The 20,082-nt window shown below is 50.6% G+C and overlaps 1 protein-coding gene across 2 annotated transcripts in view; it reads left to right on the top strand.

The window, feature by feature from the left end:
• Positions 1-20,082, top strand: part of KIAA1522 (KIAA1522 ortholog) — a 53,237-nt gene that overhangs the window by 9,657 nt on the left and 23,498 nt on the right. The window contains exon 1 of one of the 2 annotated variants that reach the window (XM_044997681.1): positions 409-659. The exons of the other annotated variant lie outside the window; for it this stretch is intronic. Within the exon in view, the coding sequence (XP_044853616.1) occupies positions 572-659 (88 nt within the window). The 5' untranslated portion in view covers positions 409-571. Of the gene's footprint in view, positions 1-408; positions 660-20,082 lie in introns of those variants that run through there. 2 annotated transcript variants of the gene reach the window in all.

Below are 20,082 nucleotides of genomic sequence, written 5' to 3'. Positions count from 1 at the left end.
CGCTTCCGCTAGAGCAGTAAGGGTGGGCTGGATGGGTGTGTGATTGCCGGAGCGGTGACCCCACCCTGGCTGATGGGGGTGAGGGGATGTTCATGGGGAACGGTCCCAGATGTAAGGTGAGCCTGGGGGCAGGAGCCACCTCGCTGCGGGCCCACCGAATCCTAAAGCCAATCCTGGCCATCACCCACTTTGTATCCCACTCCCTGGCAGAGCCATGGACTCTACAACCAACCTGACGGGGAGGGGGCGGGGTGTGGGCAGAGAGAGCGAAGGCAGCGGAGCTGCAGGGGCAGAGCGAGGGAGGGTGAGAGAGGACAACCCATCCCAGCTATTCTCCTGGAGGCCCCTCCTCTGTGTCAGCCGTGATTGGCTCCGGGGCTCAGGGAGAGCACAGCCTGTGGAAGGCTGGGGCTTGACGGTTGCTGGAGGGATGAGAACCGGAGCTGAGCGCCGGCTCTCTGGGGCTGGAAGCAGGCCAAGGTGAAGCCTGTTTGGTGCAGTCATGTAGCACCCCGTGCTTCCTCCACCCAGGAGAGGGGGAGGGAACGTGCCGCCTGCACACGCTGGCACCATGGGCAACATGCACCAGAAGAGGAACCCCCCGAATGCCAAGGCCAGGTCCTTCTGGCATTTTGGCCGCACAGGGAAGCTGAAGACAGGTAGGAGCCTGAGGCAGGGGGAGAGGGCGGGACTCTGTCGATGGCAGCTCCAGCAAGGCTGGTATGGCTCACACACAGTACAACAGTATTCTTCAGTCATGAGTCACACACAGCCTGTTGCTGGCAGGATGGGCGCCCAGGCTCTGGGGCTGGCACTCGAGCACATAGGAGGGACTGTCCCCAGAAAGTTTGTGCCCATGCCCTTGTACCCAAGGTTGGGCTGCTGTGGGTAGGAGGCGGTGTCTGTATTGGTGCTGCGTGATGTGGGGGCTTCGTTCAGGTACCCAAGGATTCTTTTAGCGAGGCTGGAAGGAGCCTGGGGGGGTCTGAGGTTCCCGGAGCTTTGCAATCTGCTGCAAGTGCACATTGCTGACTCTGCCACGGTGAATCGGGGCTGGGTCTCGGAGCGCTGGAGCTGAAAAGATCCTAATCTGCTTTGGGACTGGTGAAATTCTCACCGTGCTCTCTCAGAGACCCGGGCTTTTCAGCATTGTCAGTGCAATCAACATCCACCGAGTTAGTTACCGATTTGTTTTTCTCTTCTCAGCTAGTGGATGGCCTCAGTGGTTAGGGCAGGTGGCAGGGAACCAAAACTCCTGGGTTGTATTCCCACCTTTGCCATTACCTTGCTGTGTGGTCTTGAGCAAGTTGCTTTCCTTTCTCTGTGCCTCAGTTTCCCTATTTGTAAAACTGCACCGGGTTTAATAACTGTCTGCAAAGTGTCTTGAGATCCTTGTATGAAAGTGACTTGCTGTAAATGGGCTGTTTACAGGCACAGTGTTCTTACCTGGACTTTTCACTCTCCCTGGTTAAGCACAATACTGATTTCCATTTTTGCTCTCCTGATGTCTCTGTCCAACCCACCATGAGGAGTGGGGAGAGCAAAGAGTGGATTTTCCTTTGACTTATGCTTTCCCCCTTGTTCCATGCTGGGAAGACACCTCCACTGCAGGAGGCTGCAATATAAAGGCAGAAAGTAAAACTGAACAATGCCCTGTTGTTTTTGGCTGGCTGTGGGGGGTACAAATTCCACTGCTTTCTCTGCTCTGGTTCCCTGGATTCAGAGTGTGAAACGTTTAAGGACTCCAGAGAGTGAGGGCAGGGGTGGTGAATGGGCCATCTCCCTCCTTGCTGGATTTGGGTATCAGGGGAGACGGGGGGCTTAATTCTTTGCCAGTTGAACATGTGTTTCAGAGGTACCAGACCCCCTAGGGTATCCCCCTCCCACACTAAGATTCCTTCAGACACTGAAACTGGCCATTCTTTTAGATTTTGCGACATTTGCAATTGTTCCCTCAGCCGTGTGTGTGTGTGTGTGTGTGTGTGTGTAACAGGGGGGTGGGACGGGGCGGGGGGGGGTGGGTGTCACTCTGCGCTTGAGTAGGAATCTAGGCTGGAAATCAGAAGATGATTTCTAACCGTCAGAAAAGGGAATCATGGAGGGCAAACCAATGGGAATCACGGGGGGCAAAGAACCTGACTAGTTTTAAAGAGGAGCATGCTAAGGTTATGACCGGGATGACATGATGGGGTTGCTTGAGGTGGCAGGGGACTGAGCTTGAAGCTGTGGGACGTCCCTGCCCGTTCTATGTTCCTGGGTTTGGCAAAAGCCCCCAGAAGTGGGGCACTCTTGTCTAATGGATCAGAGTGGGCTTAGCCAGGAAACCTGGCTCCTTGTGCTGCTTCTGACGCTGCCTCGCGGTGAGAGACCTCACTGCTCTTTACAGTGCTGGGAGAGCTCTGCCTAGAGAAGTGCCGTGCACATGCGAAGTCTGGGAGTTGGGCTTGATCCCCCTTCTAATGATCACCGAAAGAGGGAGAGTCCCCACTGGGAAGACCATCTGGCCCGAATAGACCTGTGTGCGGGGACTGACAAACTGAGCTGCTCTCCCACTTGCTGTTTTTTACGTTTCATACCCAAGTATGATCCAAGCAAATGAGCAATAATAGCCAATGCCTGCAATATACCAGTGCAGCCCCAGCCTCCTGGAGGCCAGCGAGTGAGACCTGGCTTGGAAGGACCCTCTGGGAGCTGCCCTGAATCCCAAATTCTGTACTTTGTGAGAGCTAAGCGGTCCCCCATTCCAGCGTGTGCACTTCTCTGCACACTCTGATCCGTTAGATAAGAGTGACCCGCTTCTGGGGGCTTTTGCCAAACCCAAGAACATAGGACTGGGAGGGACCTCCCACGCCTTCAACCCCAGTCCCCTGCCACCTCAAGCAACCCCATCATGTCATCCCGTTCATAACCTTATTATGCTCCTCTTTAAAACTAGTCAGGTTGTTTGGCCCCCACTCCCATTGGGAGGTTTGTTCCAGAACCTCCCTTTTCTGATGGTTAGAAACCTTCTTCTGATTGGGGCATTTTAAAACTAGATTTTGTTAAAACATCAGAGCAGTGATTCTTGGGACCAGTCCTCTATTGGCTCGGAAGAGGGCATAGATGGGATCTAATATGTCTTTTCCATCTGTTATTTCTCTGCTTCGCTCAGAGGATCGGGTTCTCCCAGGCATAGCTCTGGTTGCTCAGAGAGCACCAGTTGTACCCTACAAAGTCTTTGTAGGGAGAGAGTTTGGATTCCCCCATGTACCTAAACACTCCCCAAGATGTATCCAGAAGGGGAGTGTGGCCATGTGGGTGAATTTTCTATCCAGTGCCTGGGTGTGTTACCCTACCCTGCCCACACGTGAATGCTTTGCTGGTTCAGACAGTGTGTTTTGGGGGGATTGCCCCTACGGGAGACACGGATGGCAAGGGGGCTCCTGCTGATAGGCCCTGCTGGAATCACACACTGTCTGACAACACTTGATCCCTCTGCTTCATTCTTCCTTTACTGTCAGCATGTTGCACAGGTGTGGCTGGAATGGGCTAGCCAGACTGTCCGCAAGGTAAACATGCACTGGGCCTGGATTCAAAACCTTCAGCGCAGGCTTAGGGAGTGACAAAACAAAGCAAAACTACCCACTGGGCATGGCTTAAAGGTGACCTGCAAAGGGCTCAGAAAGAATGGGGAGGTGCCCTTCCCTGCTGCTTTGTGGAGGAGAACGAAGACTTGTGAGGTTTTTGGCTTGTACCTTAGAAATATCAGGAAGGTCAAGTCAGGTTTAGCAGGGGCACCTCTGAGCGGCCTCAGGGATGTTGATCTGGAGCCTTAACTCCTTAATTGAAGGGGGAGGGTTGTTGAATCTGTAACAAAGGCTGCCTTTTTCCAAACCATTAATTATTGGTTGAAGTTAAATCGGTATTAACCAAAGCAAACAACCCCCAAAGAGTCTGCCTTCCCCCTCCACTGTCATTCATAAAGAAGCAAAAAAAGAGCAGAAGCCCCCCGCATTGTTTCTCTTTGGAGCTCACCTTGAAGGAGATCAGAGAGAGGCCAGGAGCCACCTGGGGGAGCAAAGGCAGGCCGGAGGAATAACAGTTCTTTGCACTTGCTCACATCATAGAGCAGTGACTCAGTAGCCCTCAAACTCACAGGGGAGACAAGTTGTTGTCTTGCAGATGGGGAAACTGAGGCACAGAGAGATCAAGTGAGTGGCCCAAGGTCATACATGGAGTCAGTGGCAGAGCCAGGACTGGAATCCAGGAGTTGCTGGAGTTGTGCATTGTCCTCTAGATTGTGAGTTTTCAAATAGCTTCCCTTCTTTATGGCTGCTTGGGGACTCCCCAAACTATTTTCTGTTGTAAGAGAGGGTTACACCATGGAAGAGGTTGAGAAACACCACTCTAAACTACACTGACTAACAGAATGGATGCTCTTCTACGTCAGGCTGTTTTCAGCCTGGCTGGGCTGTATTTCCATTGTCCTGTATTTCTCTTCTGAGAGGCTGCAAGCCAAATCTGGCAGTAACATGCAAAAGTGGAGGGTTACCCGTTGGTAAGGGGACATATCTTGTGGGGTGATTTCTATTCTGAGTGGCTAGAAATAGATGTAAAGTCATAGCTTATAAAGCCAGAAGGGCCATATGACTTCCCTGAATTAATTCCAGTTTGAAATAGAGCATCCCATCTTGATTTAAAAATCCCCAGTGATGGAGAATCCACCACCACCCCTGAGAAGTTGTTCCATGGTTAATTACCCTTGCTGATCAGTTAAAATTTTTAACAATTGAAGTGCAGCCCCTCTCGTGCTTTAGCTTCGCCCCTCCTGTGAGCTGCTTTCTCTGCTTCACCCCTCTCATCTGGCCCCACAAGGTGGAGGGGCTTGTTTACCTGAGAAGGTTTTTTCAGTATGTGCTTTTCTGCTGTAACTTTACAGATGTAACTCCCCCAAAAGAGGGGGCACCCACACCACTTCGTTTATGCTGGCTTAAGCCATTTCCCCTGTGAATCATTGCATCCACACAGCCCTGAGCTTTTTGGAAATAACCGCACAACATTCTGGACAGATAGCTTATGGTGCAATGTTCCTCCCCATGGCTCTGTGCATTCTGGGTTTTTTTCCTCGCAGTGCATTGTGGGATACTATCAGAATCCATTGGAATTCTGGGACTTGGGGTCAAACTAACACATCCGCAGCACTGACTCTAAGACCCATTCACCAATCAGTCATTCGCACCATCTGAATTTGCCTGGATCTGCCACATCCCAGTTTCCACTTGCCATTGTAACTCCGCAGTGCAGGTTGCAGGGGGAATGCTGGGAGGCTGGGACTGGCCGTGGGATGATCCCACAAAGCTTTGCAATGAGGAAGGATTGTGGCAAACTCTTTCTGTGCCAGGGCTGCCCTCCTTGTCCAGTGTTGGAAGTGAGGGTTGGCCCATGAGCAGGTCTCTGCAGGTAACTGACTTGGGGGAGGGCCTGGTGCAGACAGCAGTGTGGAGTTTTCCCCCAGGAAGTTCATCCAGAATAGTGAATGCAGAGTGAAGTTGAGTGGTACTGGACTGGTCAACTGGTGTGGATGGGATTGTGGGTACCAGGAGTGGGTTCCAGTTTTCCCATTAGTATGGGAGGATCTGGAAATCAGATTTGCGAGGCATAAAACAGGTCTGGGGGAGTGGAGGCAAGAGCCTGGCCAGCTGGTGTGAGACTTGGGGAAGGCAGGGAGAGGGGTGTCTGGGGCCTGGGGATGGGGATGGGGAGGGTGGTTGGACCTGGCTGTATGGGGTGGGTGGTCAGGCCTTCCTGGGGGAAAACTTTCTGCCCCTCTTGGATCTCTCTCTTGCCTGGCTTGGGACCTTCATTATTTCTTGGTGACTGTGGGGGGCAGAGGTCGGTGATGTGCACCCGACCCCTCTCCAAGTGAGCAGCAGTTGTTGGAGGGGCACTGGACCAGAATAGTCTTGGAGCCGTGAGGGGAGAGACCAACCCACATGGGAACGTCCACCACCAGCCTTGGCCCCCTCACTCCCCTGGGATATGAAGGCCGACCAATTTCCAGGCAGATCCCTTCCCTCACTGGACTCAAGATCTTCCTAGCTGGATCCTTGGGCCTGGAACATGAGGCTGGTGAGCCATGTGTCACCTTGCTACCTTCCTAGCTGAGAATATCAGACATGCTCCCACTGGGGGGCTCTGTGTGATGCTTCTAGGGGAGCCAGCTCCTCTTCTGGTGCCTAGGTGCTACGGTGGTGGGCACTCCATTAATGTCTGGCTAAGATCCTGCTGGGCGTGGGGGAAAGTGCCCACGACCAGGCTTTCACTTAGCTGGTGCAGCAGGACCGTGAACATGAGCTTTTCTGCTGGCGTCCCTTTGGGTCACCAAAAAAGGGGAGCGAGCTGTTACAGTGATGGGGGCATTACAGATGCGGGGATGAGAGGACAAGGAGAGCGAACGGGGGTCGGGAGGAAGAACAGGGGGATGGGCATCGGGCAGAAGGTGCTGAGAAAACATAGAGTGAGTTCTGTTTGTTCTCTGCTCCGGCTCCATGGGAACGGAACAGAGGCCACGAAGCGGAAGAATTTGCATTGTGTTGCTTCAGCATTTTGCAGCGCGTGTGGCTGGGATCAATAGGCTGGGGGCAGGGTGTGTTTGGGGAGCGGCGCGAGGAAGACCCAGAGGGAGCAGGCCAGGTTGCCGAGGCACCCTCTCTCCTTCTGCAGAGGGAGGGCGTGGTCTCTGGGGCCAGGGATTCAGCCCTGTTGGGGAGCAGTGGACACACACCGGTGTGGGGGACTACATGAGTGCAGAGGGTGGATTCCTCTCTTCCCTGGATAGGGGGTTAAACACATTCTCTGTTTGAGTGGTCAGGGAATTCCTTCCCCCCCCCCGGCCCATTTGTGGTCTTTCAAATGGGGGAAGGGAGATGGATCTGGGTTTCAGTTACCAGGTTGGCTAATTACCACTAAAGATTGGACCAGTTGCCAAATAAATTGGAGAGAATCTCCCCCTCAACGTTAAACGTCTGTACCGCCTTCCATCCCGCTAGCCCTGTATTTCTGCCATTCTCCCCCTCTCCCAACCTTGTGCTTCGCTCCCTCTTTGGCTCAGCCTTTTCTCTTTCCTTCGGGCAGGGAGGGTGTTTGGGACAGGACGTTCCCATCTTCCCCTCTTCTCATTCCCCACCCCATAGCTTCTGCACAGCAGGAGACTTGGTTGCAGATATTTCAGCTGGGCAGAGGGGGGCGCTGCACTGGCAAATGCTGAGTGGTTCTCACTCTCCCAGGCTCACAGCCCCTGTGAGTCTGTGGACAGAGGGTCCAAATTCAGTCCCCAAACCATGCAGCTGCTGCGCCAACCAATGCAGCTCCCACTCCCTTCTTGCACTTCGGTGCATTCCTCGTCCTTTCCGTGGGTTTTCGTCTCTCTTCACCTTTCCTCTCCTGATTTCTCTCTCTCCTCCTCGCCCTTCCGGTTTCCTTCTCTCCCCCTGGATGGATACCAGCGCTGCCTGCTCCTGGGCACAGCGCTTGTGGTGCCAAGCCAGGGCCAGAAGGAAGCTGTTGGGAGAAGCTAGTCAGTTTCACTTCGTTGTGTGCCAGTGCTCAGGGCCGGTGCCACACAGACCCAGGTGTGATCTTGCTGCAGCCTGGGGCAGAAGCAGCAGAGGCTGCCATGAATGCTTCCCCCGCAGGGCATCTATTTCCCTCTGATCCCCACGGGCAGGGAATTCCTACAACGCAGGGAAAGGTGGGCAGGAGATGGGGTCATTCAGGATGAGGATGAGGCTGAATCAGGAGCCCAGGATCCTCCTCTCCCTCCCAGGAGATGGGGGCAGGGCATCCCTTTGGGTGGATTCCTTGGGCTGTACCTGCCCTGCCGGTCACCTGTAACCTGATCCTTCTCTCCCCCACCCGACACCATGTTTGTCCTTGGACGCTGTGTTCTCATAACCCAGCCCCACCCCGGGCTGGCCAGACCCAAAAAATTACAAACTCTTGTGTCTCCATGGAAACAACCGCCCTCCCCTGCCCATGCTGGATCAAACTCTGCCCACCCTGCACTGGGATGAATCCCACTCCTTGCCCCACAGGGTTTGCAGCACCTTATCCCCTTGCTGCCTCTGAAAGGGCCTTTGCAGTCCTTGAACTCCATGGAGACCAGAGTTCTTTATCTCGTATCTGCAGGGGCACACCAGGTGCTCGCTGAGTCACGGCAGCGGAACGTGGCTTCTGGCCAAACTGCACCCAGCAGAAACAAGATGGCCAGTGGAGCCAGCTGCCACTAGGTCGCCGCTGTCACTGGCGCTGGGTTCGCGTTCACACCGCTTCCATCTTGGCACCATCCACAGCTGAGCCTTCCCCGCCCCGCAGCACAGCAGACTGTGGCGGAATGGCCCAATGCTGAGGGCTGCGGGTGATTGCCCCACAATGCTTGTTCAGGTCCCCGGTGTTTAAAATAGTCTGAAAGAACTGGATCATCTATTGTCATCTGGGAGTAGCAGCTTTGGTCAGACAGCGCTGAGGAGTGTGCCCCTCAGCGACCTGGCTCGATGGTTAATTATTTTGTTTGCCAGGTCTGTGACCCCTTGTGACCCTTCCCCCACACATTTGGGGCAGTGTCCTTAACCCTGCCGGGTGGAGGCAGCTGAGCAGGTGAAGCAGGTAGCTAGTAATTCTGCTTTGTAAAAGCAAGTGAACAGATTGACCATCACAGCTTAATGGACTCAGTCTATTTCCCATAGGGAACCAACATCAGATTGGGCACTGCAGTCTGTGTAGAGAGGCCAGGGCTGAATGGGTCACGGAGACAGAACCATCCTCTCCCTCCCTCGCCTCCTGGGTAGGTAATGCAGCTGCAGCCACTGTGTGGCTGGAGTTCAGTCTGTAGGGCTGCCGGTCCAACCCCTTTCACCAGCACAGAAGTAATTTCCTTTGAAATGGCTCAGCCCAGTGGCTGGATCTGTGCTCCCCGGAGGCTACGCTGCCTTCAAAAATCCCCCAGGCTGCAGGGTTTGGAGAAATGAGGTGGATTCCTGCCACCACGACCCCAATAGCCCACGCCAGCAGCTTCTCCGTTATCCAGGGGGCTGTTCAGTGTTGCCCTTTGGTAGCCCACACTAAGGAGGAGCTGTGTGATGCTTATGGTCAGATCCTTTCCTAGCCTTGGAGGAGGAGGGCATGGAGGTTCCTGGTTGGATGTTTGTGAGGGGACCATCGTATGGTCCGGGTCTGGAAGGCCAGATGCTTATGATTTATTGAGGAAGCCCACCCAGATGTGGTGATTTTCTAGCCTAGCCAGCTGTGTTAACACAGCCAGGTGCACTAAGCCAGTGAGAGACAATCACAGAATCTGGGCTGGGTCTGTGGATAAACCGCAACCCGATAAGAGGGGGCCCAACCCTCAGCCACCAGGGAATGTGTTTGTCATGATAAGTACAGGCGCTCCCTCTGGGCACTAGAATCCTGGGGCTCGCCGTGGGGAGACACCTGGCCTGCCACTGGCTAAAACCCCTTCTCCTCCCCCATGCCAGCTCATGCTCTTGGGATAGATCTGCAGAGGTGGTGATGATGAATGGGGCTCCTCTTGCAGTAGCGCCATCTCCAGGATCTAGCTCTGACAGGCTGGGTCCTGCCCAGGGGACACCTCCTCGTTCTTTCCATTTAACAGCTTCACAAAGCTTCTCCTGTGAGAAGCCTGCGGTGGAAGCAGCCCCTCTGTGCTGTGCCTGGCAGCTCCCCATTGCTAGCCTCCCTCACTTCCTCCCTCTGCTTTGCTCCCACTTCCTGTCCTACCACCAGCTGGTTCCATAAGGAGAAATGGGTTGAGACTAGGGTTGCCAACCCTCCAGGATTGTCTTGCAGTCTCCAAGAATTAAAGATTAATCTTTAATTAAAGCTTATGTCATGTGATGAAACCTCCAGGAATACGTCCAACCAAAATTGGCAACCCTAGTAGAGACAGGCCTGTTCTTGCATTTCTCCACCATCTCTGTCCTCCCTCTCTTTTGCTGGCAGGGACGGCAGCAAGCTGCTGCAATGGTGAAGGCTCTTGTTCTCCACTGGGAGAAGGCTAGAGCCTGGGTGAAGCTGCCGAGGAGGGCTGCAAAGCTGGCATCATAGATCTTGTTTCTCTTGGGTAAGAGAGACCAGGAGCCACCACCTCAAATAACAATCCCCCCCGTCCCAAACTCTGCAATATCTGACCCAGCGTGAGAACATGTGGGATGGGGTTGATGTGCCTATAGCAGGGCCTTTCTGTGTGGCAGGACATGTGGGCCTGGGCACATGTGTGAAGGGAAGCAGGGTGTGCAAGGGGGTGAGTGATGGAGTCCTGATTGCATGTTGGCTCAATGCATAGGGAGCACATGTGGTTGCTGCTGGCTGCATGGTAAAATACCTGCACACGGAAGGATGTGCTAGGTCATGTGCTCATGTCAGTAATCTGCCTCCCTCCCTCCCTGTGTGAATCAGGATCAGGAAATCAAATTGCTGAGGTTTCACATTAGTATTTCATATTTACAGAGCAGCTTTAATTCCTTCAAATACAATATATGACTTGGCTCACCTGGAGCTGAAATGCAGCCAGCTATGGGTGGAGCGCAGCAGTGCGCTGCAACACTTCAGAAGTTTAGGACAGGAAGTGAAGAAGAACAATGCAGCCAATTGAAAATGAAACAGGTATATAGGTAGGCAGCAGGCATTAGCCTTGGTGTGTTGACCACATGTACCTACACCTGTAGAAAAAAGTATTATGGAATCTCTCCTATCTCCGGGGGACATGACCTCGTCAGCACCTCCAGCAACACAGTGTCGTCTGGCTCCATGCTGGTGCCTTGGTTCAATCCTGACTCAGCATGCTCAGTCACTGGCAGCACTTTGTGCAACACCCTGGGTTTTCCTTGGCCGTCTCAGCCCCATCTATTCTCTGACCTGAGCCGACCCTGTACAGCTCTTGACAAGATCCCAGTCTGAAGTGGTCTGCTTGCTGATTGCCACCTCTTCAGTCTCCTTATTATCTGCACCGCTCTGCTCTCCAGGGCTTGGGCTCCTTCTGCTTGGTTCTGGCTCCAGAGGAAATCTGTATTTACCTTAAAACCTGTTAGGTGGCTTTTTCTCAGGAGGGCAGGCAGAGGGGTGGGGATTGCTAGGAGGACGAATGAGGCTGAGGTTATTGATGGAATGGAACAGCTATATTAAGGGGAGCAGAGACCAAGATATTACAGCTGTTCTAAACCCAGTGCTGGAGTGATGTGGAGTGTGTGCCCCTAAAGCTGACAGGCTGAGTCGTTGAGTTACTGCAGGTGCTCAGCCTTCCCTTGGGGCCTGATCCTGACTCCCACTGGAGCTTTGCCTGAGTAAGGACTGTAGGATCAGGCCCTGGAGTTACACTTAGAACATAAGAAGGGCCATACTGGGTCAGACCAAAGGTCCATCCAGCCCAGTATCCTGTCTACCGACAGTGGCCAGTGCCAGGTGTCCCAGAGGGAGTGAATCTAACAGGTAATGATCAAGTGATCTCTCTCCTGCCATCCATCTCCACCCTCTGACAAACAGAGGCTAGGGACACCATTCCTTCTTACCCATCCTGGCTAATAGCCATTCATGGACTTAACCTCCATGAATTTATCTAGTTCTCTTTTAAACCCTGTTATAGTCCTAGCCTTCACAACCTCCTCAGGCTTCTGTGCCTCAACATTTCCTGCTTTTAATGTGCGTTGATGCCAGGCCTCATGTGCAGACTGTAGAGCTGGCAGAAGCCATTACCTCTTATTGCTGCTGTGGTCATGGACTTGTTTTATTCAGCATGTAATTAACTTGTGAAAGTTCACAGTACAATGTAGAAATACTCACAGGGAGGGCAGCATTGTCTAGTGGCCAGAGCATGCAACTGAACTTCAGGAAACCAGGGTTCTGATGTTTGTGTGACTTTGAGCAAGTGACTTAGCATCTCCATTCCTGTCTCCATCTCATTGGGTAGAATAATGTGACTACATACGTCTCAGATATGTTGTGAGGATTTATCCCTAAATATTAGTAAAGTGCTTTTAGAGCCTTCCAGGGGGACTGGCAGAGAATTGCCAAATATTGTGATAAGAATGACATCTGCAGTTGGAAAAATTCCAAGGGGCCACCAATCCTCAGGCTTCAGGGCACATGTTGCTCACTAACTGGGGTCAGGAAGGAATTTTCTCTGATGAGCCAGTGTTGCACAAAAAGGTGTGTTCCCTTCTTTTAAAGCAGCTGGTATAAGCCATTGCTGGAGGCAGGTTGCTAGACTGGATGGACCACCAGTCTTTTCCAGTATAGTAATTCCTATAGTGGATTGCATCAAGGCTTACTCCTTTTTGGATCTTTGCCTGGTTACAATCTAATGGGCCAAGGCTGTAGCTTTCCATGTGTGCAGGAGGAATTGCTTGGGGGAAACAAAGTACCCAGGCTGTTTTTCCACTTAGGGCCATATCCAGAGTGGGTGTATGTGTTGCAATAGCTTTATATTTCCCTCTGCATGTTGAATCCTAATTGGGGTTAGAAATGGGAACCTGGATTATTTATTCCTTGTTAGAAGATTTCCTGGGCTGAGGTGTGGGGCTTTGAACCTCTCAGCCCAGCAAGACGTTTAAGAGAGGTTGCAACTCATGGTAAGTAATGGGTTTGGAAAGGGACTGCCAGTAGTTTCTGTAACTGCAAGGGGTGCTGCTGCTACGCCATCAGAAATATTGTTGCACTTTTCCTCTGGCCTTGAAAGAGCCTGTTACTGCTGTGTACCAGAGGGATGCAAATCTGAATACAAGACTCACAGAACAACAAGGGCTTGGATTCCAGACAACTTCCTCTAGCAAATAGAAGAGAATGTTTAAAAAGGGGGGAAAATGTGTTTGTCATTCATCCCCTTAGTTCTGATATTGGTCTAAGCCTTGTGCTCCTAACCTAGGAACCTGGGCTCCTTACTTGGTTTTTACTCTTGTTGAAGCCTAAGTAGGAATGAGTAAAACTGGCTAAGCATGGCAGGACTGGGCCACAGGCAGGGTGGCTTTGATTTAAATCACTAGTCAGGAAGACTCAATTTAATCATGGATTTCTATATAAAAGTGCATTCTTGTTGGTTGTTATAACCTTAACACACATTCCTCACAACTCAGAGGTAGATGTCATTTTTAGAAGGTACACACTATACATTTTAAAAATGATTTATCTTGGAAACTTTTCAGATTAGTTTTACAGCTAGATCAGAAAATGAATGATTGTTTGGTTATTTCATTTACCAAGGTAATTGAAGCAGATATTTATGACGTCATTGGGAGGTGAACTATCTCCAATTCAACATTAATTGGAGGATTTTCTTGCCATGCTGTATTAGGAGGAGAACATCACCAAATAGACATTAAAATTGTTTTATTTAACTAAAAAACCAACGTTATGTATTCTGGATATTTTTCTTCAACAGCAAACATAAAAATTTAACAAAACAAGCATGTGAATTTTTGAATTTAGTTAAACATTCAAGTTTTTTAATAGGTTTGTTTTTGTTAAAATTGTTTTAATTAAAATAGTTAAATGAAATATTTAAAAAAAAAAACAACCAAAAATTAAATCGACTGTCAGTCACGTCAACATGAGAAACTTAAAATATTGGCTTCTGCAGCTAACTCAGTCATCTTCACCTTCACTCTGTTGCCGGCACAGAGGCCCGAGGCGACAGCAACAGTGGTTCGTTGCCCGGTGTGCTTCGCTTCCAATAAACACACCAAGGTGGAGAAGCAAAACCAAGGTTTATTTGAGCCCAAATAAGGTGGTGCAAGGGAGACATAGCAATCTCAAATCCTGCACACCCATACAAACGGTTTTCCTCTTTTTATACATAACTTTAGCTAAGCATTCCCATTACCCCCCACACTCCTCCTCTCCCCCCACCTTTCATTCCCATGCAGCAAATACACTTTGCAATAGCAATTACCTTAAGCAATTAAGTTATACTTGGCAAAAACCACGTTAGCTCGTTAGTAACTTTTCTGTGAACAGTTATCTTGTTTTACTTTCCTGGATCCGTTATTCTGCCCCCCCCTTAGCCAGGTGTAAGCAGGCTTCATCATTATCTCCTGGCAGTACCACAGTTGAGCTAGCTGTTGTACATTCCATTCTCGGTTACTGGCCTGCTAGGTTGATTAAAGTTCAAACATAAACATGGAAGCGCTTTGGTCAGACATGGAGTGACTTTAGTTTATTCAGGCCTACTACAGAAGGCTTTATTGACACTTATGGCTTTCCACCCTCCTGAGTTACCTAGGGTTATGCCTAGTGACACCAACAACTTTCCTGTTTGTTCATAATCTGGAAAAGAAAAACAAGTGTTCCTGCTTTTTCAGGTCCCAAGCGATTTCTCAATTTGGAATGAATTAGTCCAAAGGAAGAAAATATTCTTTCTACACCGACAGAAGAAGCTACTGCTGTTAAAAGTGAGATTATCACTTAAACAGTCTCTGAATCCAAGTGCTTAGGTGACCTCCACCCATTCACTGGTGTGACTTTCTTTAAAACAACATCAGTAAACATATATTTCTTGAATGGTTCTTATTCCCAAACTGGGTCTCTTTTACGCCTGCTGCCATGATAGGTTTTCCCTTCTAGTGAGAGAATGGTCTGGTAGATCTCAAATCAACGAAGGCTACACTCAGAGAGACCTCAGGACTTCTTGAATATGCTGCTCAAACAGTTTCACTTTTGTTTCTACTTCCTGTCCCTCTCTTCTCAGATTTTTCTCCAGACGTCTTCTCCTGGTCCGGATCTATTCCGCCCCCAACAATCTTCTATTTGTTGAACTTTTTGAAACTTTGCATTTTTAGAAAGAGGTAAGGGATTGACTGTGTGTACACAAATTTGCAGCGGGACAATAGGGTTGATCTCTGTTATTTTTCACCTCTATATATTTATTTATTTAAAACCGTTTTTGCTGTTAACAAGCATTATATCTCTGGAGACACAAATCCACAGTTTGAGAACTGCAAAACTAAGCATCTCTGATGGTATCTTCTAGACTGAGCACTGAGTCAAATTGCACAGATAGAAAGATTAACCTAAGTAATCTATACGAAGCCTGTGGAACCCCGCAAGATTGGGTCTCTAATCCATGAATTATTGGAACTCATTTACAAAACTTTTCTTAAACATTACATGAATATATTGTCTCATACTATAGAATTAGACTTTATAATCCCTAGTCCATGATGAGATATCTTTGAGATATAATGTATCTTAATTAAAACTATCTTTAGATAGATTTTTTCCTCAAGAAGAATTTTATAAAAAAAATCTGATTTAAATTTTAAAAGTCTGATTTTTAAAATATATTTAAAAAAAATAATTGATTTTTATCCACCCTGGCCACAGGTCATTGTAAAATAGCCTCCTTCACTGCCCATTGCAGCCAATGGGATCTGAGAGCGGTCAGTGCCTCTGCATAGTAGGCCCTAGATGTCTCTGGTGAACACTCAAAATTAGCAGTTGTTTTTGAACATTTAGGCCTAAGTGAAGTGAGGCGGCAGGTAATAGAACCCAGGAGTCCTGGCTCCCAGGCCTGTCCTGTGCTCCAGGTATTAGACCACCGTGCTAGATAAGGATATGAAAATCTTTTCAAGTAAGTGATGTCCTTCTGAAAGTTGCCTTGGCGTGACTGGTGTGTGCTGAAGAGGAGAGGGTGTGTTTGGGTGAGGCGGTGAGCAGGGGCAGGTAGAGAAGCGAAGGTGTGACAGGTGAGGAAGAGGAGGCGTTCTCGGGGGCGGCTGGCCTGTGCTATCCCAGAATATGAATCGTGGGTGAATGGATCACCCCTAGAGGAGATGATGTGTACAGGTGAGAGGTGAGCAGACTCAGCATGTGTGTTGCCTGAAAGAATCAGCGTCATTCCCAGTGTGGAAGGAGCTTGTTAGGGCAGCTAACTCTGCCCAAGCCACCTAACTGGTTATTTAACTGGCTCTAATGAGAGGCACAATGCTGGGATCTTAATCTTTGTGCAGTGTGGGCCCTTCCTAGCCAGCAAGTGCCATGCGAAGAGCCATGAGGATGAAGCTCACAGAGCTCCTTCAGTCTCCTTGGAGCTTGTGGCCTTTGGTCCACTTCTCCTAATGGGACCTGCCCTTGCTGCTGTGCCCAGTGCAGAAGGGAGGAGAGGGTTTCACAGAAGATTGCTTGAGCTGCTTCGAAACAGGGTCTTGGACAAACACGGGGGTCGGGTGCCCCGGTGGCCCGGTTTCAAGTCTCAGCAGGGGTATCTCCGCCCTTCTGCTGCTAGAAATAGGTGGAGTCCAGACCGTTTGCTGTGAGCCAGGCTCTGAGACATTTAACGACTCAGGTCAGATCCCACGGTGTTTATCCATGGCCAAAATCTGCTCCCTCCATCACTGCTGTGCAGTATGCTTTCCACTAGCCCTCCAGCTGGATGCCTCCTTTACCAAGAAGTGGCTGCATTTTGATATGCTATATAGGCTAAGGGCTCTGGGATCCCCCTTGTAATGTAAAATACATGGCTACGGGGATGTTCAGAGAAGCACTTGCAAACTTTAGCTAATTAGCTTTCCAGTCGCCCTATGTAAATGCACATGGCTTGGGACCAGATGGTGATGGTCACCATTCTGAGAGCGAGAGAGACCTGGGTTGTGATGTGAGCCCCAGCTTTGTCCTTTGCCAGGAAATGGCTTGGAGCAGGTGGCAGCACAAGTTCCAGGCCCTGAACAGGGACTTGCTCACCTTGCCTCTGTTGTAACTTGTGAAAGATCCTCAAAAGATCTACAGTATGTCTGGAGGGAAATGATGATATCCCCATTTTACAGAAGGGGAAACTGAGGTGCAGAGGGTGACTTCTCCAAGACCACTTGGCAGGTCAGTATGTGAGCTGAAAATAGATGAGATTGCATAGAGCAGTGTTTTGCTGAAAGCCCTGCTCTAAGACACTCTTTATTGGAGCTATTCCTTTCCTCTTGTAGCAAACACCTCCAGTGTAGCCCCTAGGCCAGACAGACACATTTCTCTAGAGGATTTCCATTTCTTTAGCTTTATTCAGATTTACAGCTGGGTTTTCTGCAGGATCCAAAGGGGATCACCAATTCAGTTGCAGCAAGGAGGCTGCAGGAGGAAGACAGACAAATGCACACACGCTGGCTGGTTGTACATGTGAGCACATCTGCATGCCCTTGGTCAGTATCCTGATGCATGCTGCAGAAACAAGCCCATGAGGGATTGTGTGTGAGCAACAGCCTATCTGGAGGCCCTGCAGGTTGCATGCAGCATCTCGCGTCCTGGACTGGGGGTGATGGTGCTGAGATTGAAGGGAGAGACCTGGTTGTGTGTGGCGAGCCCCAAGGCTCCTAGGACTGAGCATTGCAGAGAAAGATAAGCTGGCCTTTCCTCTCTTCTCCTTGCTGCTCCCCATCTCCACCCCCTTTGCCTAGCCTCTCCCACAACCCCTGCTTCTCATTTTTCTCCTGTGAGTCAGTGGTGGTGGAAGGGGGCTGACCGAACTGGGTGTTTCCCTGCCTCCTGCTGCAGGATCCTTTGCAGAGGGAGCAGGCAGGTCGAGGCATTGCTGTGGAGGTGATTGAAATGGATGTTTGCAGGCTCCTCCGAAAGCTGAGTCGGCTGAAAGCTGCAGAGCACAGAGAGCTCAGGCCTAGCTCTGGCATGAAACACAGAGTGTGGGGCTGCCTGGCTGAAGGGCCCCTCTATCTAGAGAAACACCGAGCGAGCCCTTGTGTTTAGTTAGTCCTGGGCTAGTAGCATTGTCCCAAGATGTGCAAACTCCGGGCAGGCAACCTCCAGCTTCCACCATGGAGCTGTGGGACTGGGTAGAGCGAGCCCCTCCCCACCTCCCTGAGCGGTGCCTGCTCCTGACTCAGCACCTTTGCTGTTCCAGCCCGGGCCCCCTCACAGTTCTGCAGAGGCTGCTCAATCTTAACCTGCACCTACTTCAGCCTTGGGTCCCTCCTGCAGCCACAGCTCTGCCAATGGCCCTCAGTTTGATCAGCACCTTCTCCTGTTCCAGCCCTGCTCCCCGCAGCATCCTGCCAGGGTGCTTCCGTTCTGACCTGCAGCCGGGTCTCTCTGGAGCAGACCCTGCCAAGCCCCAGCTCTCTCATGGTTTTAGGCTCCTGGAAGTGAGAGGCTGGGATGCTCCATCCCAGGGGTGATCTTCGGAGACCTGGAGAGGTCTCTTCATTCTGCTGTGTGGGGTGCACCCCTGTACCCCGCTGCTGTTGGCCGGGGGCTGCAATGGCTAGAGTCCGTGGCACCCTTTTGCTTTACTCCAGGCCTGGCAGGTAGCTGCTCCGTACTGTGTGGTACTGGCAGGTAGAGAGCTGGAATGTAGCTGCTTCTGCCCCAGTCGGAGTGAACAGAGCAGAGGCTGAGGTTGATGTGTTTGGGTCAGGCTCCACGGTGCTGGCGGCTGCTTTTGCAAGCTCGGTGTCCACACCAATTGATTTGCACTGAATAGCGACTCAGCTGCAGATCCGTCCCTGTCTCATTGTGACAACGTGGCACTGACTAGTGTTGGGCACCCCCGTCAGTGGGGCCATCTGGACGCCTCTCAAACCAACCTGCAGCCTCTGCTCTGCACTTTCTTAGCTCTGCTTTGTAGCCTAGGCCTTTGCCTCCATCTGAGCCTGTGCCAGAAGGGAGAAATGGCTGGGAAGCAGAATTTCCTCTATATTCTTTAGTGCAATTTGCATTCAGGAATTGCTTAAGGTTAGAGTCAGTGCAGGGCTCTAGGCAGGCGTTTGGATGCCTGTGAGTGGCACATGCACATGGTAGTGTCCTGCTGCTGCAGTTGTGCATTCTGTATAGCTATAAAAATCAAATTCCCCCTACCATTTCAACTTGATACAGGATTCCTCTTTACTTCAGGCCCTAAACTGTATTGTTGTGTTACTGTTAGCTGTGTACCAGCTGCCACGCTCCACCTCAGAAGCAGCTGCATTTCAGGGGTGGGTGGAATTATTCCTGTTGGTGGTGGTTGGTACAGTCAGTAAAGTGCCTTCTGTCTGAGAAGAGCTAGAGGAATGGAAGACTCTTCTCCTCCTGTCAGCAGTCCAAACCAATCATTTCTATGTGATCTCTTCCCAGCTATTGAGGGGATTTAGGCAAAATTTCCCTCCTTTAATATTTTGGGTTATTTTATTATATAACCTCTTTTTAAAAGCAATACTGAAGATTTCCCCAGTTTTTCTGATGCTGTACTCCTGGGCAAAGCCTAGTGAACACAAAGGTAGATTTGAGAATGTATTAACCGGAGTGTTGCGTTTTCCAAACACAAAGACCAAACACAGACCTTCAGCCTGAATATCTTTTGTTTTAGATGAAGCATAACCACGAACAAGAAAGAACAAAAGCAAAGCCTCCAGGAGAGAGCCCAGTGCGTGTGTGCGCCTTTGTGACAATCTGCACTGGACTGAACACAAAATGGCTGCCTGCCACACTAGACAGTAGAGGCCTTAGAGATGTAAAGGTGCAGCTCGGGTGGGTGCATGGGCCTGGGGGGGCTCTGTGGCCTGCGGATGGGTGAATGGCGATGTTTGGGGCCTGTACGGGCAGCTGAGATCCAAGAAGTTGGAATCTCTTGAATCTTTAAGTTTGGGTCTGCACTTCCGTTGGTTCAGAAGCGAGAGCCAAAGTCCCAGGCTAGGAGGAAATATTAGGGTTTGTGGCCGGGTCTATCAGAGTTGTTGCAAAGTTGGCTTTTCAAACCAGCTTATTGGTAATCTCTTCACACCCTCCCTGTGGTGGTTTCCCCAGAGGAGTGCTTCTGTCTCTTTACTTTGGGGTGGGGCCAGATCCCAAAGTCCTTCTCAAGCCAAGCTCTCACTGCAGCTTGTAGTTGTTTGCCTGAGCTAATGGCCTCAGGATCCACTCCAAGGAGGCTGTGCCCAAGATACCTCCCAGCATGGGGAGGCCAAGGTTTCCTCATCCAGAAGGATTTCTCTTTCTGCTCCTTCACCTCCAGTCTGGGAGCTCATGCGAACCAGACACACGGTTCTCTTGCTTAATGTATCCAACCCGGTGTGTACTTGCAGGGATGAGCAAATCCAGGGCAATTCACCAAGGACATATGGAGAG

The sequence above is a fragment of the Mauremys mutica genome, chromosome 23 (assembly GCF_020497125.1).
Source record: "Mauremys mutica isolate MM-2020 ecotype Southern chromosome 23, ASM2049712v1, whole genome shotgun sequence".
In the NCBI taxonomy this organism is placed as follows: Eukaryota; Metazoa; Chordata; order Testudines; family Geoemydidae; genus Mauremys; species Mauremys mutica.
The sequence above is the reverse complement of the archived record's forward strand: the minus strand, read 5'-3'. Positions and strand labels throughout refer to the sequence as shown.